At 42.6% G+C, this 20,298-nt stretch overlaps 1 protein-coding gene and 1 non-coding gene across 2 annotated transcripts; one reads left to right on the top strand and one right to left on the bottom strand.

The window, feature by feature from the left end:
• Positions 1 to 4,661: 4,661 nt before the first annotated feature.
• FUNDC1 (FUN14 domain containing 1) lies at positions 4,662 to 16,935 on the top strand. The gene is made up of 5 exons (XM_004000422.5): positions 4,662 to 4,819; positions 5,541 to 5,697; positions 9,468 to 9,543; positions 14,172 to 14,300; positions 16,296 to 16,935. The coding sequence occupies exons 1-5, from the start codon at positions 4,792 to 4,794 to the stop codon at positions 16,371 to 16,373; spliced, it is 468 nt and encodes a 155-aa protein (XP_004000471.1). The 5' UTR covers positions 4,662 to 4,791; the 3' UTR covers positions 16,374 to 16,935.
• On the bottom strand, positions 9,202 to 9,274 carry TRNAR-CCU. Its single transcript has one exon. It is a non-coding gene; the product is annotated as a tRNA-Arg (tRNA).
• Positions 16,936 to 20,298: the final 3,363 nt, after the last annotated feature.

Here is a 20,298-nt window from a genome sequence, read left to right as displayed (position 1 = left end):
GCAGGCTCCAGGCTCTGAGCCTGACACGGGGCTCGAACCCATGAACCGTGAGAAGTCAAACCTGAGCTGAAGTCAGACACTTAACTGACTGAGCCAATCCAGGTGCCCTAAGTTTTAATTTTACTTTACCTTTTTTTTAAAGTAAGCTCTAGGTCCAACATGGGGCTCAAACTCATTACCCTGAGATCAAGAGTCACATTCTGTAAGGAATGAGCCAGTCAGGTGCTGGATTTTTAGATTTTTATTTTTTATTTTATTTTATTTTAGTTTAGTTTAGTTTTTTTTATTTTTCAAGTTTACTTATTTTGAGAGAGAATATGAGCAGGAGAGGGGCAAAGAGACAGGAAGAGAGAGAATCCCAAGCAGCCTCCATGCTGGCAGTGCAGAGCCAGATGCGGGGCTCGAACTCATGAACTGTGAGATCATAACCTGAGCCAAAATCAAGAGTCTGATGCTTAACTGACTGAGTCACCCTGGCGCCCTGAGTTTTACATTTTTTTTTTAAATTTTTTTTTTCAACGTTTTTATTTATTTTCGGGACAGAGAGAGACAGAGCATGAACGGGGGAGGGGCAGAGAGAGAGGGAGACACAGAATCGGAAACAGGCTCCAGGCTCTGAGCCATCAGCCCAGAGCCCGACGCGGGGCTCGAACTCACGGACCGCGAGATCGTGACCTGGCTGAAGTCGGACGCTTAACCGACTGCGCCACCCAGGCGCCCCCTGAGTTTTACATTTTTAAAGGATTGTTTACAAAGTAACAAGAGTATATGTAACAAAGATGACACATGACTTAACAAAGCCTAAAATATTCACTATCTGGCCATCTGCAGAAAAAGTTTGCCCACACCCGCAGTATGCCTTGAAAAGTTTAGACTTTATCTTGTTATGGGCAATTGTTGCTCATGATCTCACGGTCCGTGGGTTCGAGCCCCGCGTGGGGCTCTGGGCTGACAGCTCAGAGCCTGGAGCCTGCTTTGGATTCTGTGTCTCCCTGTCTCTCTCTGCCCCTCCGCTGCTCGTGTTCTGTCTCTCTCAAAAGTAAATATTAAGAAAATGTAATTAAAGGAATGCAGCTATCGAGTAGCGAGTGACCATTGCAGCCAATGGGGGAGATTAGATTGCCCAGGGAATGCTAACTATTTTTCTGTTGGTTGTTTCGTCTGCTTTTTGTTTTTCTCAATTCTGACTACGTTGTTTTTAATAAATGAGGTTTCCAAAGGCAATGAAGAAATGCGGAGATCAGGAAGGAATGGTTTCATCATGGCTTCATTATGGATTAAATAGAAAATGTTCTCGGGGCGCCTGGATAGCTCGGTTCGTTAAGCGTCTGACTCTTGATTTCAGCTCCGGTCATGATCTCACAATTCATGGGTTTGAGCACCACATGGGGAGCTTGCTTGGGATTCTCTGTCTCCCCCTCTCTCTGCCCCTTGCCTGCTCGCTCTCTCTCTCTCAAAATAAGTAAATACATTTTTTCAAAAAAGAAAATGTTCTCAATTTCAAATAAATTGCTAATGCACTTTTGGAACACACCCCATTGAAAGGCTGGGAACTCCCCGAACTATGTTTTGGTATAGTTGTAGATAGGATATCAGTGTTCACGATGAAAATGTTTATTAGGGCAGACTAAAAAAAAAATAATAATACACTCTTTAAAACGGGAATAAAAAAGGAAAAAACCACCCCCTTGAGCCCATCAAGAGGATCATAGTGCCTTTAAAAAGTCTGTGTAGGGGCGCCTGGGTGGCGCAGTCGGTTAAGCGTCCGACTTCAGCCAGGTCACGATCTCACGCTCCGTGAGTTCGAGCCCCGCGTGGGGCTCTGGGCTGATGGCTCAGAGCCTGGAGCCTGTTTCAGATTCTGTGTCTCCCTCTCTCTCCGCCCCTCCCCCATTCATGCTCTGTCTCTCTCTGTCCCAAAAAATAAAAATAAACGTTGAAAAAAAAATTTAAAAAAAAAGTCTGTGTATACAACTCACACATTAAACCATTTGTCATTGACCAACAAAATGACAGCTTTTTCGCTAGGGGCAAGAAAAAAACTCACACTAGAAAAATATCTTCTACAAGCAAGAAGGAAGGGAAACACATTAAAAAGTTCCTTCTCAGCCCTCAAGGCCTTTGGAGAAATGATAGCCTTTTAATATACCGGCAGATATATTTTAGATATTTTGGATACAAAGGTCGACTCTTTGGCATCTTTTTTTTAAAGTTTATTTATTTGGGGGCGGGGGAGGGGCAGGGAGAGAGGGAGATGGAAATTCCAAACTTGATGCGAGGCTTGAACCCACTAACTGTGAGATCAGGATCTGAGCCGAAGTCAAGAGTCAGACGTTCAACCCACTGAACCACCCAGGCAGCCCTACTGTTTGGCATTTTAAGGGCAGTGTTTTGTTTCCGTTTTCTCCTTAATTTCTCCATAACCATTTGATTCTATTTTTTTTTTAATGTTTATTTAGTTTTGAGAGACGGAGAGAGAGAGCAGAGGAGAGTCAGAGACACAGAATCTGAAGCAGGCTCCAAGCTGTCAGTGCAGAATCAGACGCAAGGCTTGAACTCACAAACCGCGAGATCATGACCTGAGTGAAAGTCAGACCCTTGACCGACTGAGCCGCGCAGGCGCCCCAGAAACATCTGATTCTAAATGCCACAGTGCCTTAACGGGAAAATGGCTTCTTTCTGTAGTTGGCAGATGTTGCTAGAACTATGTGAAAAATTTCCTTTCTCTTCTCTCCATTCTCTTCTTCCAGGGGCCTCTCATTTGCTATATCTCCATTTGTTAGCACCTCATTAGGAGAGATTGGGCTACAGAAAGGGAGTAAGGGAGGGAAGGAGGTATGAACTCAGATGTGTTAACTTTTGGAAAAATATTTCAGAGAGGACCTCTGAAGAAAAGAAAGCCTTAAAAGCTGTTTTGTTTCGGAAAAGTGGAATCTTCCACAAAGTAACTGTCTTTGAAGGCTAACGTCTTCAGCCAGTCTTACAATTGAATTTGGGGGGCCACAGGCTGAGGAACTTTAGAGAACCAACCTTTGCATTTAAAGCACCAGGATTTGGGGACACCTGGGTGGCTCAGTCGGTTAGGCATCTTCATTTTAAGATCTTATGGTTTGTGAGTTGGAGCCCTTGTCAGTGCGGAGCCTGCTTGGGATTCTCTCTCTCTCCTTCTCTCTCTGCCCTTCCTGCCCTCCTCTCTCTCTCTCTTTCTCAAAATAAATAAATAAACTTTAAAAAAAAAAAAAAGGGCTCATTTTCCTTTAAAGAAAAAATAAAGCACCAGGGTTTGAAAGCTAAGTGCAATTATGCAAGTCAATATTTTAAGTAATGCAACCCTATGGGAGGGAGAAATTTCCTTCTTTCCCCCTAGGCTGCTTCCAGCTGGTTTAAGAATTAAATTCCTATGAGACAGGTGAACAGGAGGGGAAAAAACCCAAACAAACAGTTCTATTGCGTGTGCACAGAGGTCCAGTAATGAAATTGAGACCCTCAAGAAATGACCAAGGTAGGCAGTTTTGATACATTTTAGACAAAGACAATAATTTGATGAGGAATTGACAGGATAAGGAAAATAGATGTTTGGGAGCTTTAGTTAGTAACGAATTCTAAGAATTCAGGCTGAGCTAGTAGGTTAGGGGGGGAAAAAATAAGGTTTGTTTCTACAGCTTTCTCGGTTTTAAAGTTCCTATCTCTGGTGATAAGGATGTCTTTTTAGTTCTCAGTACAGGGAAGGCAGTTTTCACATGGGAGATTTGTTTCCTGTTTTCAGGGGGACAGTGGAGGGTCTGAGCACCCTTTCATCGTTGTTATCCGGGGAGCTTCAATTCAAAATAGTCAATATGCCATTGCAGTATATTTGGGGGCAGCCGGCCCCGGGCTCCTACACGACCTATACCAGAATTCCTTGCTTTCCCATTAAAGCGAATAAGAGGAGGGATTTTTTTTTTTTTTTTTAATTGTACAGCAGGTGCAATGCAAATTCAAAACAAGTTTAGGGACTGGTTTATGTGAACCTGAGTTAGCTGCTTGGTAATCAACACGGTTTTTCATTCTACTGAATCCGGTGGGGCTCCTGGGGGAAGAGCTTGACCTCGTTCCTCTCTCAGATTTAAGTAATAAAAATGATGCTATAAAACTATGTCCTCTTGAATATCGTGTCGGGTCAATCCCTAGGCCCTTCCTCTACTTCCCTTGGGTTCCTGGCAGGAAACATGTGGACAGGGAGCGGATAAACAGGTTCCAGTTCCCAGCAGCAGCACGTTAGAAAAATTTTCCATCTGTTGATGTGCCCTTGCCTCCTCACAAAAGTGGGGTTTGAAACTGGGTTTCTCTTATCTCCTTTTAAAAGCCTTTTTTTTTTTTCTCAGGCGCTCGCATTCTCGTGCAGTGTTGAGAACGCCAAGCTGGACGGCGCTTTATGCCGTCCGGCGAGGCCGCCTCTCCTCCAGCCCTGGGGCTCTTTAAAACAAGATCACGGAATTCAGTTACTGAAATTCTAGGAGGGGTGGGGGTGGGGTGGGAAGCCAGGGTTGCGACCGGCAATGCACTACAACTCCCACAAGCCCTCGCGCGGCGGCTAGCCTCCCTCCCTCAACCCACCCACCGCTGAGCCTTGCGCTTGCGCGGAAGACCCAGCGCTGAGAAGAGGGGCGGGGACCGGACAACGCGCCCGGAGGGGGAGGAGGAAAAAAGGGACCATAGACTTTTACCTGGGCCTAGAACGTCTCTTAAAGTAGTGGGGAGAGGCAGGCGGGCGGGTGGGGACCACCTTCAGAGCTGGCCGCCGGCGGTATCATGGCGACCCGGAACCCCCCTCCCCAAGGTGAGCGGCCGGGGCCCGGAGTAGTAGCTTAAGACGCGGCTCACAGCTCTCGACCTTGCTCTCGGGGGCGCCTCTTCTTGCCCCTGCCCCAGGGCTCCTGGGGCTCTGGTTTTTGGAGGCACCCCTGTTGAACTAGACTCCCTCCCCTCACAGCGGAGAGCGACCCCTGTCCCTAACACAGCCCCGCCTCCTGCCCTACCTTCACCTCTGGTCCTTCATGTCCATCTTCAAACGTGCTGCTTTGGCCTTGACTGAAGTGATTTCATCCTGCCGGGCCCCTAACCGGTTCGGCCAGGGGAGGACCCCCCCCACCCCCCCCCCACCCCCACCATTCCTCCCACTGATGAAACTGGATCTAGCTCTGGCCCTGACCCTACTGAGATTTGGGGGGTGACCCTTCATGCTGTGAAACTCTGACTTGACCTTACTGCCATTGGTGGGGTGGGAGGGGGGCGACCCCTCACTTCTGTGTAACTCCGACGTGGCTCCGGTTCGGGCCCCTAGGCCGGTCCCTGGGCCTTTGGAAAGGAGATGCCAGGCTCTTTGGAAAGGGATTGGATGTAAGAAACTAATGTTTCCATCTGGGCATTTTTAGCTGCCGGCCAAACCTGGCAGTGAGTTATAACAGCTAAAAAAAAAAAAAAAAAAAAAAAAAAGCCAGAGGACGTTTCTGACTTTTGGTCGCCTCTAAATCTCTTTCTTTCCATTTTGTATTTTGAAGAGTATGAAAGCGATGACGAGTCTTACGAAGTGTTGGATTTAACTGACTATGCAAGAAGACACCATTGGTGGAATCGAGTGTTTGGCCACAGTTCCGGACCTATGGTTGAAAAGTACTCAGTGGCCACCCAGATTGTAATGGGTGGGGTGACTGGCTGGTGAGAACAACATCTTTTTCATTAAGTTTCGTGGGCAGCCGCACTGCTGCCCTTTTGTAAACAGGCCAGTTACTGTGCACGTTCAGTGGCTTTGCACTGCTAATCCCGGAAGAGCGCTGCCTTGAGGCTTTTCTCTGTGATGTGATGGGTGTGATGGACACACTCAGGAGCCTCAGTGTGTGGTTTTGGTGATCTGCTCCCCCATGCCCACCACTTGTGCCGCTGTTCCCTCCTGTCCCGCCCTTTGATCCTTTATGTACTTTCCCACCTCCTCAGATGTAGCAGATGTAGAGTGCGGCGGATTCAGTGACAGTGGCTAAAAAGGAAGAAACATAGGAGGGTTAATTACATGTAAATAATTTTGACTTGTTCAAGGCTAACGACTGGAAAAACCTGTGAGGACTCCCGCAGTGGGACTGGTCTCCAGGACTGTCAGCCCTGTAGAGAGCCGTGGAAAATTCTCAGTGCAAATTATTGATTAAGATACCGATGGTTCTGTGGATGTTCACTGGGCTAATTTGGATTATTATAATACTTTGAAGAAGAGTTGGAATTGAACCTGGTCTTTGCTGGAATTACAGGACTGATTGCTTATTCAGTAATAATATTGTGGAATGCGTTAAGGAGGAGCAGTTAATAAGCATTAACCTAACTACCCAGTGAATGTTCTAGACTTCATGCTTACATAATTGCTACTGTAGATCAAGTTTATTCGTCTTGGAATAAAAGATTAGCCAGATGACAAGGGTCGAACAAGTATGACCCTTTATTTTGAAAATGTTCACGACCGTAGACAATTTTTGTAGTTGGCGGGGGATGCTTAGTTTGTGAGTAATCATTGTTTTCTTCGATTCTAAGTTAAGTTTATCTTACATTAAAAATTTCCCTATTTAAGCTCGATAAGTGTTACATTTTTTTGATTTGTGATGTACATGTACCTTGGAACAATGGTTCACTCCTTTACGCCGTCTTGTAAATGCCGTTTCATGGTAGAAACCTGCATGGTGAAGATTCCATGGTGCAGAGTTGCAGTATTTATTCATGTGTCCTTATTAATGCTGCTAAGGAAAAGACCTGCAATTAGAAGAGAGATGCCTGGTCAGGGCCCTGGTTATTCAGTTGATTCTTGGCAGATGGTTTGGACCTCGACCCCTGATAATGGAGAGTCTGGTCCTCTGCTCAGCTAAGCTCACCATGTGGTGCCCTTGGGTGATTGGTTCATGTGAGTATGGGCCTAAAGCCCCGTCTTAAAGGAGACTAAAAAATAATGGAGCGATAGAATTATGACATCATTGTGTGCTTTCTCCTCGTAGGCCAGACTCGGTGAGAAGCCCCATAATTGGCAGAAGTTTGCTTGGATATCCTAGAGACAGAGCAGGGGGAGTTAGTAGCTTTATTTTAGCGGCTCATGCCATCTAGCAAAGGGTAGACGTGCTTGTGGGACACGGTCCCTGGGACGCAGTTGTGACTTGGCTGCTGCTTGCCTCCTCTGCTCCTGTATCAGAGCCTGTGTTGCTAACTCCCCTACTGAGGGACACGGTCTTCGTAGTAATACGTATGTCTGGATTATAGGCAGTGTTGGCCCAGGAGCTGTTTCGTAGGACTCTAATATTACACAGGTGGTTTGTTGCAATGACTTTGGATCCAGCATAGTACATTTTGGCAGTTCTTCTTAAGGTGTAGAACCGCCGTACTATTGTGGCATGCATGAAGGAGGAGTGGTTAATAAGCATTAATCTAAGCAGTTCACGTTTCAGACCAGTTCAGGACGTGGCCTGGGAGGCTAAGGAGATTACATGCAGGTGTAGGCAGGCAGAGGTTTTGGATGATGAGAAGAAATACCAGGGTGGGTGTCTGCTAGGAGAGATGGGAGGTGTGAAAACTAGCCAGAGGGCCCGCCCTTAGTGTGGTCTGGAAGCAAGGCAGTGATGTCCTTGAGATGGAAAGAAGACAGTCAAATGATCTGGAGATAGAGTCTATAGAAATGGCAATCAGCTGGCCCCCCGAAGGTGATGAAGAAGCCAGAGTCTGAGATGACCACGAGGGGGGAAACCTAGAGAACGGCGCTGTCGCTTACAGATGGGGGACCTTAGCAACAGTGGATTTGGTTGGAGAGAGGATTTTTGCCTTGGGATGTTCAGATAGGTGGTTCTGTGTGCTAGAGAAGCCCCCGGAAATGTAAAATGCCCATTTATGACGGCATGTTAGTTTCCTAGAGCTATTGTATCAAAGTACCGCGACTAGGTGGCTTAGAAATCCAAGAAATGTATTCTTCCACAGGTCTGGAGGCTGGAAGTCTGAAAGGTGTGAGCTGAGTCGGTTCCTTCTTGGAGGCTCAGAGGGAAAATCTCCTAGCTTCTCTCCTAGCTGTTGCTGGTTGCCAGCCGCCCCCGGCATTCCTGGGCTTGTAGACATAGCACTCCGATCTCTGGCTGCACCATCACATGGCTGTGTTCCCTCTGCGTGTCTCTGTGACATGTCGGATCAAGTCATACTGGGTTTTGGACCCACTGTATTGCAGCGTGGCCTCATCCTAACGAATTACATCCTCAGTGACCCTTAATCCAAAGAAGGTCACATTCTGAGATTCTGGGAAGGACGTGAATTCGGGCTTGGGGGGAGAGGGCACTCTTCAACCCAGTTCAGAAGGCTAGAGTTAGAAATCTGGGCTTCTTTTACAACAGTATGGGTCTGGAATACTGAGGGAATATGAGCTCACCACAGGGGAGAATTAATCAGAAAAGAAGTATGGACTGACATTCTTACAGGATAGATGGGACAAAATAGGTTTAATCTAGAGATGGATAGACATCGGTATAGATGGAGGTAAAGAAGCCATGAGAGGGGCGCCTAGGTGGCTCAGTCAGCTAAGCGTCCGACTTCGGCTCAGGTCATGATGTCATGGTTTGTGAGTTCACGCCCCACATGGGGCTCTGTGCTGGCAGCTCAGAGCCTGGCGCCTGCTTTGGATTCTGTGTCTCCCTCTCTGCTCCTCCCCTTCTCGCACTCTGTCTCTCTTTCTCTCTCTCTCTAAAAAATAAGTAAGCATTTTAAAAAAAGTTAAGCAGCTATGAGAAATATGGGCTTAACTGTAGTCCTGAAGGTGGAACTTAAGTGGGACCTTAAAGGGTGGAGAAGCTTTAGATGAGCAGAGCTAGGCAGAAACCCCTAGAAGCAGGGAGATGAATAGCTTGAGCAGTGGTGATGACCTGTTTGGAAACTAATGGTATTGGCGCGGAAGGGTTGGGTAGAGTGGGGGTTGGCCAAGTGTATGGAACGTCTTGACTGCATTATAACAAACAAGCAAACAAAATCACTTTTCTTACGGGGAATTTCAAATTCTACAAATATAGAAGGGAGAGCACAATGAGGCCCTTGGGCACTCAACATTGTTTCAGTAGCCGGTCTTTTTTCCTCTAAATTCCCCTCCTCTTCTCTCCATCCCTGATTTTGAAGCATATCACAATTTAGATCGTACACTTTTTTCTTTTTAAGTAAGCTCTAGGCCCAACGTGGGGCTCGAACTCACGACCCTGAGATCAGGGGTCGCGTGCTCTACCGACTGAGCCAGCCAGGCGTGCTAGATTGTGCGCTATTGACTTGCCTATATAACGAGGGAAACACTGAGGGGTTCTGAGCCGGTAAGGGATATGATCAAAAGAAATGGGAAGACATTAAGATTTTATTAGGAAAGCAATGAAAAAGAGAAGAGGGAGAGAGTTTAGTACCTCACTGGTTGTTCTCATCTTTTGTCATTTCTTTCATTCAAGGTGTGCGGGATTTTTGTTCCAGAAGGTCGGAAAGCTTGCAGCCACCGCTGTAGGCGGTGGCTTTCTTCTTCTTCAGGTATGTCTAAGCCTCAGTCTTTGCCTCTGCTTACATATGTAGCCCTCGGGGACTGCGAAAGTCAAGGTCAGCCATTTCATTCCTGTCCATTTTAATAGAGGGTGGAGGGGTTCTTCTTTTAGGTATCAGTTTATGGAAGAACTAAAATGAGTTTTGAAAGCTGACATCTGTCATGAAAAACACCAGTTTAAATACGTCTGCATTCCGTAACCATGGTTTGATCCCAGCTAAAGAGATCCCAGTTAAAAAGACAACTATCAAAGTTTGAGGTGCCTCATTTTTTTTATGACGTACCCAGATTTCCCTTGAAGCAAAATAAACATTTCATCCATAATATAACCTCATCTTGACCGTTTTAAACGTATATTTAAAAATCAGACAGATACAATTCAGAAGGTCTCTTTCTTGTCCCCATTTTCCAGCCATGCAATTTTCCTTCCCAGAGGAAATTGCTGTTAGCAATTTCTATCTTGTTTTTTAAAACTGGGAAACCATAATAATCTAGAAAGTGGAAAATAGGGTTTAAAAAATCATCCGTAATCCTATTTCTGAGGCAGGGGGATTTGAAATTTTAGTTTTTGTTCATGTTCCTCTAAGCATAAGGTTTAAAAATGCTTTGCAGTTAGAGGATGTTTATCAGGATATTGTCTGGCATTCATGTCTGTTTGGCATATATTTTTCCAAAAATACCATTCCCTGAAGATCAAATATAGTAAATCCCAAAACTGAAAATCTCTGGGAATGAATGTTAGCAATAATTTTAAAGATATAGAGGACCGCCGTACCAGATTTTTAAAATGATAGATGTTCACGGCATCCGACATCTGACTTCAGTACCAAAGCCATTGATCATGTAATAACCAGTGTCATTGCCTGAAGTGCAAAGGGACTGAATTCGTATGTGTTAAGCATAGATTTTGGGTTGTTTACTAAACAGCTATGTACGTGTGTGTGTGTGTGTATGTTATTTTTCTAAACAGCTTTAAAAAAATATATTTTCTTTCTATCCGTGACATTATTAGGAGTAATTGCCTATTGTGGTAAGAGGTAAAAAGGAATATGGTTAATATCGAAACTTAGGCCTTTGGATGAATATGCCAGCCTTGGTACAGAAGACAATTGTACTTAAGCTGATTTTGACTTGTGTTTATATAGAATCAAGACACATTTAACTCGACAGCTATTTTGAAAACTCAGTTGTCTTTTCTGTGTAAGGGAAAAGGGTACCGAATTGAAGCAGAGTTTTCCTAAAATGTTCACAGAATAAAGAGAATTAATACATGTGAGTCCACTCTGTCAGTTTTTCAGAAGTCTGTTTCAGTCCCCTCAGTAGACTCCCTTCAGGTTCACATGTTGCCATTGCTGCCTTCTACGGCTCTGTGCCTAATCTACATAGTCTTTGAAGTCACTAAGCGGAAGACTGTGGGACCTGTCTGCATCAAACCAGCTCTTCCCACAAATATGACTCACCTTGAAAGCTCAGTAGGAAGAAACTGAAAGAGGAAATCAGTAACACATGGCTTTTAGCCTAATTGCCCATTGTTCTTCAGGCCTGCTTCCATATTTTCATTACCTTTACTTATATTTAGGGGCACCTGAGTGGCTCAGTCAGTTGAGCGTCCGACTTGGGCTCAGGTCATGATCTCATGGTTCGTGAGTTCGAGCCCCACGTCGGGCTGGCTGCTCTCAGCATGGAGCACACTTTAGATCCTCGGCACCCCACCCCACCCCTCCCTCGTGCACACACAAGCTCTCTCTCAAAAAGAAAGAAACCTTAAGAAAAAGAAATTTGTTGACTTAGAACTTAAAGCTTTTCTAGTAACTCAGCGTTCAGTGTTCTCCAGTTATTTATCACAGTGCCATCTTAAAATAGACAGTGGTATGCAGATCTTTTAAACTTAGTTTTTATTTTTTTGTAGTTGTTTGTGTGCCCCTAATTGAAAGGGTCAAATACACGTACAAGACTCGTTATAGGTTAGAGTAATTCCCTACCTCCCTCACTACCTACCCTCCCCATTTTTCCCTCCCTTGAGGCAACTCCTTGAACTCTTAGCCGATGCTCAAGGTACTTATTTCCTCTTTCCTAGACGAGTTAATTGAATATTTCTTGATCTTTCAGTTTGAGGTATTGACTAGTGGCTTCCTGTTATGGAGTATGAGAATTTATCATTTATTGAACTTTCCTTGCCCACCGTTCCCCTCCCCCCAGTCTCACACACTTGCCTGCTTTATGTTCCTCTGTGCCCCCCCTCCAACCCATGCATCATCTGAGTATTGTTATTTCATAATTGTGTTAGATCATTACCTGGAGGTCACTGAGCCTGAATCTGTAAATTTATGTGTTTAACCATGTTTGGGAAGGTTTTGACCATTCTTTTCCTTTCTTTTCTTTTCTTTTCTTTTCTTTTCTTTTCTTTTCTTTTCTTTTCTTTTCTTTATTTTTTAAATGTTTATTTACTTTTGAGGGGGGGAGAGAGAGAGAGTAGAGCAGGGAGGGGCAGAGAGAGATAGGGAGAGATTATGACCGTGATTATGTGCATATTAGGCTTTTTGATAATGTCCTAGGGTTTGTTCATTTCCTTATTCAGTCTTTCAAATTGTGGAATTTCTAGTGATCTAGCTTCACGTACACTGACTCTTTGTTTTGTCATCTACTTTTCCGCCATCAAGCCTCGCCAATAAATTTAGTTCAGATACTGTATTTTCCAATTCTAGAATTTTCATTTGGCTTTTTTTAGATTTTCTGTATCTCTGGTGAGATTCCTTATCTTTTCATTGATTACAAGCACAGTTTCCTTTACCTCATTGAGCATCGTTCTGATAGCTGGTTTAAAGTCCTGATAATTCAAGTATCTGGTTCATCTTAAGGTTGGCATCTGTTAATTTTCTTTTGAGACTAGGCCATATTTTCTTATTTTATCCTATTTCAAGAAAGTTTGGAGTTTATCCTGGGTATCGGGAATGTTATGCTCTGGAAACTCTGGATTCTGTTTTATTCCTCCGAAGAGTATTGATATTTCGCTTTTGGCAGAAAGTTGACTTGGTTGGACTCAAATGGCAGACTGTTTCACCTGAGGTGGGTAGCAGCTCAAATCTCCATTCAGTCCTGTTAGCCTTGGCCAGATTGCACGGCTCTGCCTTATGAATGTGTGGTTCGGGACTTGGGTAGAGTGTACACGTCGAATTTGGGACTCCCCTTATCTAGCGCTCTCATTTCTGGCAGTTGTTATTGTCGTAGACTCTGTCATCTGGTTCTTTGGGCCAGAAAGGTGGCATGTTTTCTGTTAAAGGTTTAGCCACCCTGCACGTGCAACCTGCCCTCAGGATAAAACCAGAAAAATGGGCAACTGACCTTACATTGTTGCTTTCCTGCAAGTTTCAACTCCCTTTGAGGTCTGCTTGCTTTTGCTGATTCTGGAGCGCTTGTATTTTAACCAGGGTTTATAGTTGCTATGTATGGGAGGGTCCCTAAGGCTCACCATCACCTCCTTGCCTGTGACCCAAATTGCTGTGTCAGGTGCTGCCAGGAAAAGCTCGCACTTGCCATTTGATTTGATCACCACTCTTTTGCTGAGGCTGGAGTTTGAAGTGATAATAGGTGAATCGATACAGGAAGAAATGCAGATGAAGAAATTCTTCTATGGAGTCATTCACAGTGAAAATGGAACTTAAGATTCCCATGCAATCTACTTATATACAATCACATACTTTTGTTATTTGAAATATTTTATTTATGGTTCAAAGTCAAGTGATGCCTTTCAAGATTACAAAGAAAGCATAAGCTTGATAGAAGTGATTTATAATGGTATACCTGGCTTAATTGTTTACTGCTCTTGTGATTCTTTATATTTTGATTTTATTATTTGAAGAGACTAATTTATGGTACTGGCTTACACACTATGTTATGGTTCAGATTATTTGTAGTGTCTCCGTAGTACCACATTCGGGGTTTTCTTATAGTTAATATGCATTTAGCTATGGTTTTATTAAAAGGAATTATGGCATGAAACCTGTATAGAGCATATTTCTTTTGTATTCCGCTTTCAAAAGCGATTACCAGAAAGTATTCTTAGAGTTAGTAAAGACCCTTTATCAAGCTACTTTAGATTTCTTTAGTGACCTAATAACTGATTGGCTTCTGATCCCTTATAACTAAACATCTATTTAATTAAAAGGTACTGTTTTATTAGCTGTATAATTTAGATAGTTTCTGTGTCTTTTTAGCTAATTCTCAAATTCTAAAAGTTATGATAGAATTATAGTACAGTTATAATATAGTTTATTCCACAATAAAAAGGTTGTGGAATCTTTTCCCATCATGTGGTATATGTTTCTTAACGTAGTGTTCGTCACATCTAAATAATTAATTATGCTCAATATCTTTTTTCCCTTGTGAACCCAGAGCTCTTTGAGCGTGGGGACTTATTTATGTCTCTCTTCTTCTTGGCTATAGTTACAATGCTTGGCACAGGGTAGGCACTCAGTGTTTATTAAATGAGTAAATTGTGATATCTTACCTATAAGCCTCATAGATTTCTTGAAATCTAAATGTCCATATACTCCTGGGTAAGAGATTTGTCAACAGCCTGGTTGGTTTACAATTAACCATTTTGATTATATTTTTGCAGATTGCCAGTCACAGTGGCTATGTGCAGATTGACTGGAAGAGAGTTGAAAAAGATGTAAACAAAGCGAAAAGACAGATTAAGAAACGAGCAAATAAGGCAGCACCTGAAATCAACAATATAATCGAAGAAGTAAGACGATGTACATTTTTGGCTCCTTTTTTTTTTTTTCTTCATGGGTTTCGTTTAGCAGAAAATGCGACTGGTGATTGCCTTTTAAAAAGTTGGTGTTTTTGGTCACGTCTGGAGTGTTAAGTAAAACTGTTGGGATCAAGCCACCATTTCAGTCAGTCATCATTAGGGCGCCTGGCTGGTTCAGTTGGAGGAGCACGTGACTCTTGATCGTCCGGGTCATGAGTTCCAGCCCCACGTTGGATGTAGAGGTGACTGGAAAAAAAAAAAAAAATCAATCTGTTTTTGTTTTTGTTTTTGTAGTAGTTAACATAGTTTTTCCTGCCCATCTCCTACCTACTTTGATCTGCATATAAAAACTGATAACATGACTCTTCCAGAAGTTTTCCTCCTGTTTTACAAATGTGTACATGTGTCGGCAAGGTGTGGTACCACTAAAACTACCTGGGTTTTTTTTTCCACGAGGTGGGATGTTTTGAAAGTGTGTGTATTTTAGTAATAGTTTTATTAATGTTTTTATGTGTATTTTGTCGTCTTCTAGTCTGTTTAGAATTGAATTGAATACTCCTTGCCTTCGGTTTTGTTCTGGTCTCTTAATACCTCCAACTTTTTATCTTGAAAACTTTCAGACCAGTTGAAGAGTTGAAGGACTTTTCAAATACCCCTTGTTCAAGGACACATACCCTTCACCTATTTACCAAATCGTTTTACGACATTTGCTTTGGCTCTGAGTGTGTATGTGTGATTTACACTTTTTTTTTTTGCATAATCATTTACTACATGATTACTTTTCACTCAAATCTTCAGCATTTATCTTCTAAGAGATAGATGTTCTCTTCTACAATTACCCTATTTAACAGAATGAAGTAATATTTCCTAGTATGCAGTCCATGTTAAAATTTTTCCACAAAATCTCTTTTATACATTTTTCCGCCAGTCAAGAATTGCATATTGCATTTGGTTGTCGTGTCTCTGAAGTCTCCTTTGGTCTTCAACGGTCCCCTTATCTGTGGGGGTTCCCCCCCGCCCCCGTCCTTCATGACACTGACATTTTTGAAGCATCTAGGCAGAATATCCCACGGTCTGGCTTTGTCTATTGCTCTTTCCTGGTTTTATTTGGGTTAAACATTTTATCAGGGTGATATTTTTTTGATCCTTGTACCTTTTTCCTTGCTGGCTAAGTGGACTGTTAATAAAAATCTTTGTGCCTGCTGTGGGCATTTATTAAATCTGTGCTAATAACTTGCATTCATTTATGTCTGCCCTATAGCTTCTTGTTCCCTGTGAGATTTTTGCAGCTGATATACCTATTATCTCAGTAGCCAAGAAGCTTACTGTGTCTGGCCAGGACTCTGTGCTCCTTCAGATTGTAATGGACAGTCCTGGCATCTTGTGTGGTGGTTGGCACCCGCAGCAGTAGGTGTAGAAGCGTTTTTGCCAAATATTTATTGGATTGGGGAAAACAGCCGTGAAAACGTTACTTGGCACGAAATTCAGTGGTTAAGAGTGGCTTTTTAAATTTTTAATTTGCGTCATGTTTTTTCTTTTTCTAACTGTGGCAAAAGATACGTAATATAAAATTGACCGTTTTAATATACCTATGTATATATAGGCCACGAGTTCAAGTCCCGCTTTGGTTTCCACGCTCGGCACGGAGCCTACTTAAAGAAATATATATATACGTATATGTATTCTAGTAGCATTAAGTACATTCAGACTTCTGTGCAAACATTACCACAATCCACGTGTAGAACTTTTTCATCGTCCCAAACGGCAACTCTAAGCATTAAGCAGTAATTGCCACAATGAACCCCTCTCCCCAGCCCTTGGTAGCCTCTGTCCTACTTCCTGTCATGATGAATTTCAGTATTCACGTTAAGCGGAATCACGCAACGTTTTGCCTTTTCCGTCTGTTGCACTTAGCGTAGCGTTTTCAAGGTTCGTCCACGTCGTAGCACAATTAAGAGTCTTTTTTTGTTTAAACTTCTGTTTCAGGCAACAGAGTTTATCAAACAGAACATTGTGATATCCAGCGGATTTGTGGGAGGCTTTTTGCTAGGCCTTGCATCCTAAGGAGATGAATGTTCTAGCACAGCGGAGTCACCTTTAAGAAGAGAACGGTGGCCACAAGGTGGTCTGTCAACACGAGACCCCATCAGATTGTCCAGGGCAGCAAGAAACAACTGGGTGCACACTGCCAGACTCAAGACTTAGTGTTTGGCCATTGATGTTTGGCAGACCAGCATCGGCTGTGAAAAAACAACCCCTATGGCATGTGTACGGTAGTATTCCTGAGCAAAACATGGCTTTCGTTTATTTTTTGAAAATTTGCGTTTGTTTTTAAATTAGCCTATAAAATACCGGCCTTGGATGCAGACCGCTCGAGAAAAAACAACGTGTCGGATAGATGCCCCAGTGCAATGCCATCCTCCTTTCGTTTAAGTAAGAGGGTACTCATTCTGCTTTGTGGTGTAGTGCCAGTAATTAAAACTGTGTATCGTAGCCTCAACATCAAGCTTGGCTTTTTTCTTTTTAAAGATACGTTTGCAGTAAACGGAAAAAACTGTAAAGCCCTTTCGTGGAAGGATGTAGAAGTGATAGCATTATTAAAGATATTAAACAGATTTAATACCAATTTTTAGGTGGTGGTTTTCTGTGATTCTTACTTTGCTTCTATAGTAATTATAATAAACAGTTTCAAGGAAGGCTCTTCTAAGGAAATAGTCGTGTCTGAAGCTCTTTCTCCTTTTTTTTTTTTTTTGATGTCTGTAGTTATAAAAATGTCTTGTATATAAGCTTTTTCAATTAATTTATTTATCCTGGCGGCCCAGGCAGAGCTAATTATTTTGAGGGAGCATGTAGTTGGGTCCCTGATTCATTTTATTAACCTTGAGTGAACCTCCTTTCTCATTTCTAAAAATCCTAATTATTATTTTGGCCCCTTCTTCCACCAAGAGGTACAAATCACTTTAAATTACTTATTTTAAATAAGTAAGTTTACTATTTGAAGAACATTGATTCTCTGTGTCACTATGAAATCGGAACTGAAAGAGAATTTTCTCTCTGATCTAATCTGAGACGTAAGTGCTAAGACTTTCAGGTTTTGGTAGCATCGTGTTGAGCACTAGATGAGTTGACTTGTTTCTCTGAGCCCGATCCCACTCCGTCAGAGGCTCCTTTGCCCAGAAAAGCTTTCTGTATTAATTCTTTTGTTCATAGAACCCTATGCTGGAATTGGAAAAACAGCAGAGCCGCCTGCATTGGGGGCTTCAGATTGGAAAGTTTATGTATTTCTTTCAGGAGAGAGAATGTGCGTGCACACGCACACGCACGCACAGGTAGGGGAGAGTCAGAGAGAGAGAGGGAGGGAGAGAATCCCAAGCAGGCTCCATGCTGTCAGCACAGGGCCCGCAGCCGGGCTCGATCTCACAAACCGTGAGATCGTGACCCGAGCCGAGATCAAGAGTCCAACGTTTGTTCGTGAGTTCGAGCCTCACGTCGTGGGGCTCTGTCCTGACAGCTCAGAGCCTGGAACCTGCTTCGGCTTCTGTGTCTCCCTCTCTCTCTGCCCCTCCCCCTGCTTATGTTCTCTCTCTCTCTCTCTCTCTCTCTCTCTCTCTCAAACATTAAAAAAAAATTTTTTTAAAGCCTGACGCTTAAGTGCGCCACGCGGGCACCCCAGCCTTTCTTAATATGAAGTGATTTCGCTTATCAATACCTGTTTTGTCCTTGAGCTTTTCTCTCTTTTGACCTTGCCAAGCCTTCCACTGCTGTGGAATTAGAGGGGAAAATCTGCTACATCAGGTGGAATATTGGCTGTACTTCTGTGTGCCATATCCGTGTGATGTTTTCATCTGATACAATGAGGCAGCCTACTGTGGGGAGCTCTGAGAGTTGGCTCAATTTGTTCATTTTGGAAAATTTGCCGTGTCTGCTCTGTGCATGCTACACTAGGAAAGTGGGGGCACAAAAATGTCTGCCTTCAAATGGAGACTAAGAGATTCCCCTATAGAAGTTCCATAATAATATTGGAGAACGTGGCATATGATTAGTGGCCAATAAGGATAGGGCTATCTACTTAGGGAGAGGTAGGGGTAACTACTTTCAGAGTCCAACCATGAATGAAACCTGAAAAAAGATGGCCCTTCATTTTTCTCCCCTACCTTTCCAAGTATCTGTTGATGTGTTTGAAAATATTTACAGACCAATCTGTAAATTGGTCTGGGCTCTCCATACTGTCCAGACTCCAATCTGGGCTCTCCATACTGTCTTTTCTGTGTTAGTGCCCCTTACTCTCTGCCTCATATCTGCACCGTCTCCCCATAAGGTTGTAGGCTACTTGAGGCAGGCCTCTGTGTTCATCTCTAACTTGTTGACGCGCGCTGTGTAATGCTTTGCTCGAGGGAGGTCTTCATTTAATGTTGGGAATGGGCGGCTGAGTGTGTGGAAAGCCCGTTACTGTCCCAGAGGGTTGGTGTTAACCCATAGGAACCTTTTTCTGGGTGGCAGTCCAGTAAATCAGAGGCTCCATCACTAATGACTTGGTGGGGCTTAGCTAGAATGAAAAGCCTATAGCCTGCCTTTGTGTAAAATGGGGATTTTTTTTTTTTAAATGTTTGAGGGCATAAAGACTATTTGCAAAATTTGTTTAAACTCGAGCGTGTGGGATATAGGTATTTTGTGGCCTAGGCTTTGGAAGATATTTAAGGACATTTCGACTGGTTTTTAGTTTATTTTCTTCCAATGCTCCCCACCCCCCTCACACACAAAAAGACGACTTTGAATGTGTTTTCTTATTTCAAATACAATATAAATGAAATATACTCATGAGAGAAAATTACATCAGCATAAAGAATATATAGAGGGGCACCTGGGTGGCTCAGTCAGTTAAGTGTCCGACTCTTGATCTCAGGTTGTGAGTTCAAGCCCAGCATTGGGCTCTGCACCGGGCATGAAGCCTACTTAAAAAATATATATATTATATATATACACACACACACACACACACACACACACATATATATGTATATATATATGTATGTGTATATATATATATACATACACACACGCACACACACATATGTATATGTATATTACATGCACATATATACATGTGCATATATATATATATAGAGAGAGAATGTTTATAATATGATGTACTTAGACATAACTATTGTCCATATTTTGGTACATGGCCTTTGGAGTCTTTTCTACCTGTGCATGAACACATGGTATGTATTTTGTATAAAAGTTGAGTGTAGTTTATGTACTGTTTTATAAATAGCTATTTTCCGTTCCATATCATGAATATCTTTTTAAAATAGCGGGTACATTTATGGTGACAGATATAAGTGCCCAACCTCATCCCCTTTTATGAGACAACCGTTATTAAAAGTCCTTTTGATATACTTTTTACTATATTTATACTTACTTTTATTGTCCAAGTTTGGCTAGTAGATATTGAATGCCCACTCTGAAACTTAAGGAATTTTGTGTATATGCACTTTGTTTTTTTGATGGCTAATATATTTTGTCCTTCCAGTAGATGCCTTTATTGCTTTAAATATCATACTTTTTCTACCCTTATTTACCAACTTGAATAATATTAGCTAACTCCTTGTCACTAAAGATGAGGAAAATGAACTTATCTCTTCCCTCCTACTGTCTGGCCTCCTGAGTTTTGTTAAATTGTCATTACTTTTAATGGTACATTCAAATGACAGAATTCTGTGCAATTACTAAGAGGAATGTAGAGCTGTATCAATTGACCTGGCAAGATCCGTATGTTAGTGATATAATCAGGTCACAAACAGTGTGATCCCAACTTTTTTGAAAAACTACCTGGGAGCATAAATATGCACATGGATGTGCATAGAGGCAATCTCTGAGAGTGGTGGTGTATATATAGGATTGTCACGTTGTATTTTCAACATTTCTACGTCACCTTAAGTCCTTACGGTGAGTACGTGTTAATTTATAGTTAGCAAAAGGTTTTTTT

The sequence above is a fragment of the Felis catus genome, chromosome X (genome assembly GCF_018350175.1).
Source record: "Felis catus isolate Fca126 chromosome X, F.catus_Fca126_mat1.0, whole genome shotgun sequence".
NCBI classification, from domain to species: Eukaryota; Metazoa; Chordata; class Mammalia; order Carnivora; family Felidae; genus Felis; species Felis catus.
The sequence above is the reverse complement of the archived record's forward strand: the minus strand, read 5'-3'. Positions and strand labels throughout refer to the sequence as shown.

Excerpts from the sequence above, each read along its gene's own strand:
- FUNDC1 (XM_004000422.5), top strand. The coding sequence starts at position 4,792 with ATGGCGACCCGGAACCCCCCTCCCCAAG. Across the intron at positions 4,820-5,540 it reads CCGGAACCCCCCTCCCCAAG|AGTATGAAAGCGATGACGAG; the intron begins GTGAGCGGCCGG and ends TGTATTTTGAAG. Across the intron at positions 5,698-9,467 it reads ATGGGTGGGGTGACTGGCTG|GTGTGCGGGATTTTTGTTCC; the intron begins GTGAGAACAACA and ends CTTTCATTCAAG.